General features: G+C 41.7%; 1 protein-coding gene across 1 annotated transcript in view; it reads left to right on the top strand.

Moving 5' to 3' along the window:
- sfswap (splicing factor SWAP) overlaps nt 1–12,052 on the top strand; it is a 96,937-nt gene that overhangs the window by 39,570 nt on the left and 45,315 nt on the right. The window contains exons 11-13 of the mRNA XM_080017323.1: nt 7,382–7,439; nt 7,759–7,862; nt 8,175–8,304. Of these exons, the coding sequence (XP_079873449.1) occupies nt 7,382–7,439; nt 7,759–7,862; nt 8,175–8,304 (292 nt within the window). The remainder of the gene's footprint in view (nt 1–7,381; nt 7,440–7,758; nt 7,863–8,174; nt 8,305–12,052) is intronic.

The following is a 12,052-nucleotide window of genomic DNA, read 5'->3' as shown; positions in this document are numbered from 1 at the left end:
CTTTTGGTTCCGTTATTCCAAATAGAAAGTCATTGCACTTTTACCCTCCGTAGTCCAAGCTGTGATTTCACGTACACACGATTTAGTTTAAGCCACCCGTGCTTAAAAAAACCACTCCGCCCTTTTCTTGTTCGAGCTGCTCGTCTTCATCTTTCTCCTCGGATGGGCCGGGTGAGTCGCCGGTGTTTGAGAGGCGGAGCAACATCGTTTTCTTACCGTAGATGCATGATTGATGGAGTTGTAACTTAACTTTGGATTTACTCTTTTGTTACCTGTGGAACTTGGAATAAACACTTTTGTTCATCTTTTTTGACACGTGAGTCATGTGGAAATATTTTCTGAGAAGAGCGCAGTATAGACGAGCAACCAGCTGTTTCAACCACCACCTAAACCACTGTTAGCACCCACATATGGGGAAACACTAGAAAAACATTGGCCACTGCCTCGGTGAATGTCATCTTATTTTCCCATAGGCCCATGGCAGGCAACAAGGCGAATATAGGCCGATAAATCGGTTCATCCCTCGGTCAAATTTACTTATTAAACTGAGGGAATTACATATAAAATACTGCGTCAAATAAAAGCCTGGTACCCTCTGCAGTTGAGCTAAATAGAAGCCCTGGTCACTATTTGAGGAAATACATTATTTATGTTTAAAGAACTACATTAGGACTATTAGGCTGGTCAACTGGTGCTCATCCTTGAAACTTTGGTATTGCACTCTAACATAACCTAAGGCAATATAAAATGCTCCTTTGCTCAAAGAAAAGGCACAACCAAAGGGTCTTTGGCATCACACAGTGTACTGTGGTACTGGTGATGGCACACAAACAGATATGCATTTTTGCTCTTGGAAAATATACGTAATGAGTGATATTGTGCTGCCGTTGCACCAATTCAGAGGTAATATTGGATGGGATCCCGGATGACCTGTCCCACTCTCGTAGTTGGGCCAATTGCAGACAGGGTGAGGTGTGCAGACTGTTTGCAAACTGCACAAAGCCACAAACAAACCCCTTTATTCTCTTATTGTTTAGAACGTTTCTTTATCGCTTGAAAAGTTCCATTTCACTCTGAGTATCCTTGCACATTACGTTTTTCCCCCGATGGCACCAATGAACTGCAAGTCTCTCTCAGGGTGGTCACGCTCGATCGGTCCAAGCTGTCTTTGAAGCTGTAGCATGAACCTGCCCCCTCATGCACAAGTAAACACAGCGGTTGGTCCTTCTGCTTTATTGCACTCCCAATTCTTGACCCTGCTAGAGTGGGGGGGGGGGTTCCTTATTTTTAGGTGTTGATAGGAATGGGAGATTGTTCTTCTCTCTCTACTTAACGTTGTCCGGAGAAACAATTGGATTAATTACAAAGGGGAAACAATAAACGCAGACACTGGCAGGTTTTGATAAATAAAATCGTCACCATATGTCATTTGGAATTGAATCATTAAGAATTGTCTATGAACCCTAGATTCAGGTATAATTTTAGCCAAAAACTTTTGTACAGCAACAGCAGATTTTTCTCATCCCACGATGATCAATTTACCATAGTCTCTGAGCCATCCATTCACTCTCTGTCAGTATGACTTTAAAGCTCTATTTGCTATATGTTGGAACCATATTTCTTCATTTGGACCTGTTTGTTTGTGTGTGTTTGTTTATGGTGTGTGATTGACTTGTTTTGGTGGCACCTGGAGCCTGCCAGCCTTGGTGCTTTCCTGTACTGTTGGAACCGATGTGGTTTAGCTTATTTGCTCGATTTGCTCTTTCTCTCTACCTCTTGAGTTTCCCTCTCCTTATGCCTCACCCTATCTCTGTGCATGCAAGCATGTGCACATAAACAACGCAGCCCTCCAAGATGCTTTTTGGGCAAATTGAGTTGGAATCGAGAATGTAAAATTACAGGGCAGTTGTCGGTTTGCTTTTCTCACAGTACGACCAGCTGCTGCCAATGCTGTTACTCTTAGCTTTCACTTTACACTGTTGGTCAGAGTCTGTTTCTTGTTTTTGTTTTTTTTCAACCGGATTTCATGACTCTAACTCCATTTTTAGTTTGTTTCATTTTACTAATTTTGTTTCATCTTATGACAAGCAAGCATTACTTGTATTATTGGTACTGGAATAAAAATATTCTAATATAAATATATAATAATATGTTTCCCCAAGTCATCAGTGAGTGGGCTGGGTCGAACCCCTCTGCACATTCCATACTTATCATCAACCTTAAATGGAATAAGGTTTTCATACACAATGTTGAATGCATAGAAATGGGAAATGTTAGACTTGGTGAAGCAGGTGAAAATGTCTACATTGGAGTATCATCATTTCAGGTTCAACAAAAAACACACATAGAAAACACTTTTCATGAATTCAATAATTTATTGCCACGCATAGGGAAGCATAGAACTGTAGTTTGACATGACAGTCATTTCCCAATCAGCGGGGTCACCATTTTGGACACACAAAAAAAAATAGATGAAACTATTCTGACTAAACTTGACTTGTGTTGGTAGGTGTGACACCATCCCATTTGCCATCATATTGTAGATTTAAATAAAGATTTATTCTGGGATTGGATCCCCAAAAGACCTCCAAGACAAACCGAAAATTCCATCAATTAGATCAGCCTGAGTCAGATGGCAGCATGCATTTATTTTAGGGAGGTTCAATTGAGACTTCCTACTGCTGACTATCTAATACATATGTAGTACCAAGACGACAAATATTCCTTCTCTCCCACTTCTGTGACATGATTTGCAAACTACTATATTAAATGAAAACTCAGAAAAAGGATGTGTTTGATGGCCAATGGTCAAAAAACTAAGGCTTAGTGGGGAAAAAATGAACAAAACAAGAAATACATTTACATAGCCTGGAACGGCGTGTAGTTTACACAGATTGGGAAATCGGTGTCGTTTTCTTTGCCCTTGTCTCAGTACTTTTTTGTCAGCTTCATCAATTGCCGTCAGGCGCATCAAAGATTTCAACACAAAAAAAACTCTAATCACTCTGTTAACTGGTGGATGATGCTACTACAAATCCATGGCTCCCAGTGTTCTCTGGCACACACTGGTGCTCCAGCCCTGCTGCCCAGCCGGGGTGGTTTTCTCAATGTCTCTATTAGTGTCTTCCTTTTAAGCGCTTCATCTGATGCATTTTTGCATGGTACAGTAAACCTGCAAAAGTAGACCAGCGAAGTGTTGGCCAACAGCACCAGGTCAAGAAGATTTTTGTTTACTTAGAATTTTCCGGTCACTAGTGCCCTGTAGCTTCTCTTCATTTCCTACTTTGAATGATTTTTGTTTTTTTTCACAAGTTGTTTTCTCCCCCCTTGAACCAATTTAGGGTTTATTTTCCTAAACGAGCAAATCCTATTTTATCCACTAAATCCGCCACAAGATTTCGTTCTGGACAATTTAGCTACATATATTAACGGCACCAGTTCATCGGTCTGTATAAAGGCCTATGAAATTGAGTAATTTAGACGCAAGTTTTAGCAAAAATGATTGAATCACCTTGACAATTCGTCCCTGCGTCCTCGGCTCCATCCTCTAAATGTGAAGGTTAGCGCACACCTGGGTTTTAGAATACAGCTTAAAATGTTAAAAGCACATTTCACTGATAATCGGAAAGCAATAAAATGCCTCTGAAGCATTTTTTTTAATGTGTATTGTGTTTTTATTTATTTATGTATTTATTTATTTATTTTTGTCGGGTTGCGGGTGCTGTTCTGGCTGTTTCACTGCTTTCCCCCCGTCATTCCCCCAGCATGAAATATTTGGGATTGTGGCTAAGAGGACTTGGTCCACAGGTATCACTACAGAGTGTTTCTCGGTTATCTGGCCTGAGCAGACATTGGATTTTCAGGGCTTGGCAAACTGTGTTCATGGGTTGTGTGAAAAATATCCTGTTGATGTGCGGTGATAGAGCCTTTACCTTTTGCCTGCTGCACGGTTTGCCAGGTAACCAGACTAATAGCCTGCAACACGCTGTGTCAGTGATAAGTGTAATGGAAATGCTGATGAAACGAGGAGCATTTTTACTGATATTTTCCTATGCTGTGCGGATTTCCGTGACCAGTGAGTTTGTGCACAATCAGTCCGTAATACACACACGAAAGGAGATTGAGCCTAATATGATGATATTTTCTTGCAATGCATCAGCAGTAGGCTGCAAAAAATGACGACACTAAGGATTAAAATAGTATATCAGCATGTTGTGTTAATTTGTTTTGCCCTTTGTGGCTCGAAAAATATTATTTCTCTCCTGAAAATGTTGAAGAATAAAGCCACACTTAATGTAAGTTCTGTTCATCGGAAATTATTTTGCTCTTCATCCAGCAAAAAAAAAACGTATCTTTCCACCAATGTGTCTTTTTCATTTTGAAAGCTACAAACACAGCTGGTGCAGAAAAGTGTAAGATCTGTTTAAACTGTTTGAAACCAAGCAGCTTAAGTTGCAGTCGGGTTTGAGGATCATGCTCCGTATGTTCTTGAATGGAGAGTTTCGATTGACACAGACTGGTACTCAGAACTCTGATTCTTAACAAAATCCCAATTATTATTATTTTTTTTATAAGAACTAAGTATAAAATATGGCTATATCAGATCTAGGGAACACCCAGCTGGCTGTGTGATGTTGGCTGGAGGGCCATAAGGCGGGCCAGGGGTCAACCACCCTTGCTGTCGAGGGACATCCACTGACGTACTTGTATTTCACTGCAGTGTGTTGCACTCCTGCATGACAGAGGGGATTATAAACATCTTCAGTCAAGTGATTTCACCAAGAATTTTCCTATATCTATATCTGACAAGGGTGAAAATGATGTCACCGGCAACAATTAGATGAATTTAGCCATGACTAATTCCCCGTCTAATTGGATTGAATCAGATACGACAGGCGTAACACAGCTCTAATTGCATAATGGAGATGCCCATGGGGTGGAGGGGGAGGGGGGGGACAACGACAGAAAATAAACAAAACAAAAAGGGCAACAGATATGTGGTTTTCCCGAGTAGCGCAGCCGGAAGAAGACAGAGCCAAATTATGAACAAGCACATTTTCGGTGCTTAACAATCATTTTCCTTGGTTATTGGGGAAGAAAATGACCACATCCTCTGCTTAGAGACACTTTTGATCATCTTGAATTATTAATATACAGGAGCATGTGTGTTGTGTGAAACCAACACTGAGGATACTTGAACCATTACCCACCTACTTTCTTAGAGAGAAAGGAAAAGTTGTCTTTGTCTATTGGTTATCTTAGAAATCGCAGAGTCACAGTTATTTCCAAACTGTTTCAAAATAGCGATAACGCCTTGATCTCCACCGTTCTCACACTAAACCGGTTCAAAATCACAGCTTTAGTTAAACACTCCGTGCGGGTCTCGCTGCAACGCACTGTCTCCCCGCTCCAATGTCAAGCTGGTGTCGTTTGTACAGCGTCCCCCAGAGTCAGATGCGAGCGTCTTTATTGTCGGTTTGGATTTCTCCTCACCACCATTCCTTTCTATTTATGAGGTTGCCGTGTGGTGGTTCTAGCGAAGCAATAAATCCCACCGTATTGGCTCATCTTCAGACTCTAATGGTCCGGTGACCTTTCCTATCCCAACAAACACTTCTGCAGACCTGCCAAATAGAAGTGTAAAATATTGAACAAGTTCCAATAGCCCAACACCCAAAGCTCCCCTACTCTGGCTCCTCTTCGATTGCTCCCACTTTCCACTTTCTCTCCATTTTCTCTCCCTGGCAATCTTCTTTCTCATATTGTCGCTTTCCAACCCCTGTAATAAATTCCCCCTTTCCTTAAATTATTCTTTCTCTACCATCTGTAAAGCCCTAAAATCCCCAAAAGAGTGCTTCTGAGCTTCAAAACGGAATGTAACCATAGATTGAACCATACATTGATTTATGCAGGAAACAGTTAATTAATTCAATTCATTTCTCTTTTTTATTTTGGGGACAAAAGAATCGTAGTCAAATTAGAGTTTAACTAGTATAATTAACGCCATTATTTAATTACGAATTATATACAGTAATAAAAAAATAATATAACTGTCTCTGTCCCTCTCTTCCAAATCCTATCTGTATTCAAAGCAACATCTTAAAAAAAATCCTGTATATCTTTTTTGATTTTTCAGTTTGTCTGTCTCTTGTGGTGTATTATAATTAAAGGCGCTGATTATACCAACATAAAATTTTGCCGAGGGCACTCTCGGCATCCTATTAAAAGGGGTATAATTTTTCCCCATATTTTTTTACATTGCTGGGGCGCAGACACCTTCCATTTTAATAGGACTTCCATCCATTTCTACCGGTATTGTGTTGTGCAGACATCTCAGCCGAGAGTGTCCAATTTTGGGAGGATTTTAGAGAGGGCCTGGCAATTTCTTGGGAGCTCTATGGGAGTTGATGGGAGAGGAGTTGTACCGCGTGCACTCCCACCCCGTGTGGAAATGACATTTGCCCGGCCCCGCCATCCCAACCTCCCATTACCGTCCACCGGGGAGAGATGGAGCCGTCAGCTGAGTGTCGGCTCAAGCCTGGTCGTGTGGCGGAAGAGGGATGCTCTACTTGTTTTGTTGAAATACTCCGTCTCGAAGTCCATATTTCGTGGAGCACCGTTCTCGTTCAGACTCGACGGTGTGTTGTTGTTGTTGTTCTCCGGCTTCGCGGGCTCCACATGGGCAGAGTCCAAATTTGCGATTTGTTGAATACCTTTTGGGGTGAGTGTGGACTTAAAAGATGAGTAAGAAGCTTCATTTGCCTTGAAGATGTGTTTTGAGAGTGTTTAAATCGGTACCACCTATGTGAAATGACACAGATTCAACCAGGATCTGCATGTGTCTGTAGCATTAGCTCTCAGTTCTATTGATTTTGGAATCATGGTCGCCAGAGAAGCCCGATGCGTCAATTTCTTTCCTCCCTACTGGAGGGATTGACTGTTTCGTAAAGAAGCAAAATGTGCGGCATCTTTTTTCGATGCTGTATTTTCTTTATTTCTATGTATTCATTTATTCTGTGTGTTTATTTATGTATTTCCATGTATTCATTTCTAAAGTGATTGATTTTGATTTGGCTTTAAACTACGTCTTCCCATCCAGTGGAAGCTGTAGATTCAGAATGGAAACTGTGTTAAATTTCAGCCTTTCATGATATATTGGGATGCAGCTCGATGCATTCGTACCTGGTTAGACTTTCGGCTTAATTATTTTCAATTTGACTATGAGACGCGTGTAGGTGGTGTATCTCCCGTAGTCACCTGCATCTGTGCCCCTGGGCGCCTTGCATTTGAGATGTCCTTGTTTTGCTCGTCTTTCTCTGTGGCCGTATGCCGGTCGTTCTCCTAAAACCGAACTCCTCTTTGTGTCTGCCCCTCCATTCAGAGTGCAGAAGCTGATGATTCAGATGAAAAGTCTGTGGCGGACTCCAAGCTGACGAAAGGTAAGACTGAAGGTATATTTTATTGTTCTTTGGTGTATTATTTAAATACTATTCTGTTTTTGTTTCAATATATTGTAGTTTATTTTATTCTAATACTACTTGTCAAAAATTATCTATTTACAAGCAGTTAACTTGGAGGTTACTCTAGCCCTGACTTTTGGGTGATAGATATACTGAGGGAAGTCGAGGGTTTGGGTGTTGAGTCTACCGTAGAGAAAATGAAACGTACAATTATCCCAGTGAGTCACCACGACACCTGTCTCCCTCTCCCTCTCCCCCTCCACCCCTTCGCCCCTCCCTCCACGCGATCTCATTTCAGCTTCGTTTGCCCCAATTTGTTTTGCCATCAAGGCAAAGGAAAATGACATGTTGCCCCTGGAGAGGAACAGGGTTCGATTGGACGATGACTCAGACGACGACAAGGTTGAGTTCCTGTTAATTAAACTCGGTCTCTTTTTGGAAAGTTGTGGCTTGTCCTTGATGATGGGTTTCTACAGCCTGTTAATATTTAGATCGGCACTGACTTTGTAGTCGAAGTTTTGTTTCTAACAATCATTGTCGGTGGCCTTTTGTTTGTATATTTTTTATTATTTATTATTATTAAACGTTTATACCTTCTCTAATTAATCACACACATTTATCATGTAGAGAAGTGTGGGAGTAGGCGTGCCAACCACAGTGTCAAACAATATCCGGAAGAAAAATAGCTTCCTGGTTTCTCTCTTCCCAATGTAGTTGTTGGAGGAACGAGAGTTGGAGGCTGTGATGGGCGGAGCTGAGGTGACGGACAAGGAGCCTCCTCCTACGCCTGCACCTGAGGAGAAGAGGCCGTCCCTCAGCCTGGAGGAGCTGGAGGCAAAGCAAGGTAACGTCTTCGGCCTCCTTTTTACAAACTCTTATTGGAGGATAGTAGTGTTTTTTAAGATGGAGGGTCGCTGAGATGCCGGCTGTTAGACACATCTACCTTTGACAACTTTGAATCGGTTTTGTGGTGTTTTGGTTTGTAGAATTCAAAATAGTTTGTTCAAAGAAGATCATAAAAAAATAATAATAATAAAAAATAAGTTGGGGTTTTTTTCCAGAGTTTACATTTATGTTAAGATATTTTTGCCAAAAGCAATAAAAATTTAAAAAAGCATTAATTGTATTAAAAAAATGTGTCCCTCTTGGCGTAGGTTACAATAAAAAAGTTATATCCAAAGTAAAGCAAAAATATTTCAACATTATTAATGACAAAACATTACAAATCTTCAAGGTACAGAAAAGTCAAACTTAATTCTCCAGATTCTTCTTCCATTATTCTCAGTGGAGGAGGAAGACAAAAAGATCATAAATGTGGAATAGGAGTAAGGAAGCGTCGGTTTGTTTGAAAGTCCATCGTTTTGAGACATTCAAAGTGTGTGTGTGTGTGTGTGTGTGTGTGTGTGTGTGTGTGTGTGTGTGTGTGTGTGCGCGCGCGCGCGCGCAGACGTTTTGTCTGTTGTCTTTTTGGGTGTTTACACGTCTGTCTGACTCTGTCTTCTAACTATAAATGCAGGGATCTCTGTCTGCATGTCCTTCAGTTATCTCGACAACCGTTCATCCGATCTACTTCACACCTGGCGGGTGTGTTGCTGGGAACCCAAGGACGTGCCGGGTCTAATTTGGTGCAATTTGGACACGCGACACCTGTGATATTAATACACTTTCAACAAACGGCCAGCCAGTGCGGTGGAGGGGGGCGGCGCTTCAGGGCTCTGCGGTTGAGTCACAACGAGCGTCTTACCTGGGTGGGATGACCCTAAGCGGCGCTTTCGTCTTCTGTTGTGGAACACGGGACTGAATCTTTGACATTTTGTTAAACGCCGCAATTAAATTGTCTTCAAGTCTTACGTTCTGTACACCAGCAGTGAGATCAGACTCCAGGCGGGTGTTCAGAATGATGGACAGCACATTAACCTCCAGTCTGTGATAAGTGTCATAACGGCTCCTCTTGTTGACCCCCCTTCCCCCCTCCTTTTATCTCCATGAAGAACCTCCGTGGATGGGCCGCAATCAAATCCCTTTTGTCAGGGTCGGCGAATATGTACGCCCACTGACAGGCAAACACTCACGGAGAGACGTCCCCTCAGCCACGGCCCGTGTCACTCCCCTCAATTACCGTCGGTCACTCCTCCCCGTTCTGGGAGGCCTGGAGCCGCGAAGGGAGGGAGGGAGGGAGAGAGGGAGGGATCTGTGGAATCTAAATTGTGGATCGTGTTAGTAAGCAGTACCTACCTGGAAGGCGCCAAATGGTGCGGCACACTAAACAGCAGTCGTATATCTCTAATAAAAATGCATGCTGTCTCACCCGCTCTCTTGCCTTCTCCCCGCTCTTTTCCTCTCCTGTGTTTTATATATATATATATATATATATATTTTTTTTTTTACTGTGTGGAGATGGAAGAGACAATTTATGGTGGGCTCACAGGGGGGTCATTCATAATCTTGGGTAATGCATCGCAGACAGGTACACTGGGGCAGTGAGGGTACCAGAGACGGGGGAAAAAATTCCTGGTTGATGAAGTACAAGTCCTGTTTCCATGTTTTTGCTTCAGCCATGCTCAGAATCTGTGCATGGCTGGAGCAAAAACATGGAGTGTGTGGCGGCAAATAGCAAATCCACATGGTTGACTCAAAGTCCTTGGCCGGAAGTTTACTCGCCCAGCCTGTATTTTTCAGCGTGTTCATATGAGTATGTGGATGTGGATTAGCATGGGATTTCTCATCAGTAGTATCTTCTTTTGCAATTTTGTCAGTTTTTTTTATCCAGTGAAAAAAATATATATTAAAAAAAAGTGAACACTGCAACAGTATGTTCAATTTAAAAATGTAAATGTAAAAAGAAACCTTGCAATTCTCACATTTTATACAAAGACACATTGTATAAGTGAAACATTCAAAAATGGAAATAAAAAACAGCCTTCACAGATACATAGATAGATACTTGGACAAAAATGGCATTATTCTGCTTTGCATGACAATATTCAACATTATAAATGATAACAGTAATGGAGAAAAAAATACATTTCTAAATACATGAATAAAAGGCATTGAATATATAAATGGAGACCAATGTAGAAGGTCACCACTTGGTCTCTGATGGGGCATGCAAAACGCACAAACTGTGAAAGCCTGTTTCAGGAAACATGGGATTCAACAAGCCGTTCAGATTTGCTTCCCCCTCCTACGTCAAGTGGGGGCTCATTAGACTGAGACCCCCCCACCCCCCATCTGAGTATCTCCACGCACGGCTCAAGAACTACCTTTAGCAAAGGTGCGCCATTGTTCTTTTTCTCGCAAGCGCCGGAGCCGCCAGCATTGTGTCCGAGCTTAGAGTTAAGCATGGGAACTGCTATGTTTGTTGGCTGCTGGCCACCAAACTTTCCCTGAAAGAGGAATCAATACAGACTGTCCGTGACAAAACTGCAGACCAGGGAAATGTAAGTATTTAAAAAATATGTGTTTCTTTTGCCGTTTAACACTGGCTAATGGTAGTAGGTGAGGTAATGTAGCAGATACAATTTTCTAGGAAATTACTGTCGTGACTTGCTGCAGGATCCATGATAACGTTTGCGGTATTTGTTGTTTAGTTGAATTCCATCTTATCAACACTCTTTTATAACAGGAGTAAAATAAGAGAATGGTGATGTCCCCAGAGTGTTTATTGCTGCTTATTTTGTAGAGATTCCCAAGAAGGTTATTAACTTGCTGTCGACAAGTCAAATTGTCTTCAAAGTCAGAATAAATATTGCGTATATTATAAGAGCCAATTGAAACCGTTAATCACATTCTTTAATAACCGAATCAAATGCCCCGACGAGCGGCGGTGCACCCAAGCCCCCGGTTGGGATTTAAAGGCGGGGAACCGCGGCTCCGGGAAATGTACCCGGCGAGGGGTCCCTAACAGGGGGACGCTGACACCAGGAAAACCATCTTCCGTACACCCCATTTCAGTGCAAAATGTGTGAATATGCAAAGTTGATGTCAATATGTAATTGAAATGTGTACATAAATGAAATTATAATAGGTCCTAATAAGTTTAACCGATGTAATGTTTAACCGGTGTAATTAACAGGCGGCTCGCTCTGTGCGTGAGCGCTGCGCAGCGCTTTTGTAAATTTAATTTATAATATAAAGACTGGTTATTACCTTTTGTATTTACCTGTAATGTAGCACAGTGTTAACAATGTTAGTTATAACATTCTATCTCACCCCTGGAACTCAAACCATTTTCTTATGCCCCAAAAACAGAAATTAAAAAAAAAATAATTTCTTAAATGTGCGACGATTAGGCAATTAATGGCTTGAACTGCAAAACCTTTAGTCAAGGGCAGCCTTAATAATTACACCATTTGTCCCTATAACCCCTGGGCCAAAGGTTATCATGATACAGCAGACTGAAAAGATTTATTGCATTTGGTAAATAGATTATAGACACACATTTTATCGGGGGCCAACATGTCCCTGATCCCACAGAAGCGGCGCAGAACGGTGTCATGATATCGCTCAGTGCCAACAGACAGCTGGATAAAGAGGATAGAACGGCTAATAATTGGCTGCATTAATTGTCTGTGCTCTACGGCAGACTGACT

This window comes from Zeus faber, assembly GCF_960531495.2.
Source record: "Zeus faber genome assembly, chromosome: 17".
NCBI classification, from domain to species: Eukaryota; Metazoa; Chordata; class Actinopteri; order Zeiformes; family Zeidae; genus Zeus; species Zeus faber.
This window is presented reverse-complemented; position numbering and strand designations above follow the sequence as displayed.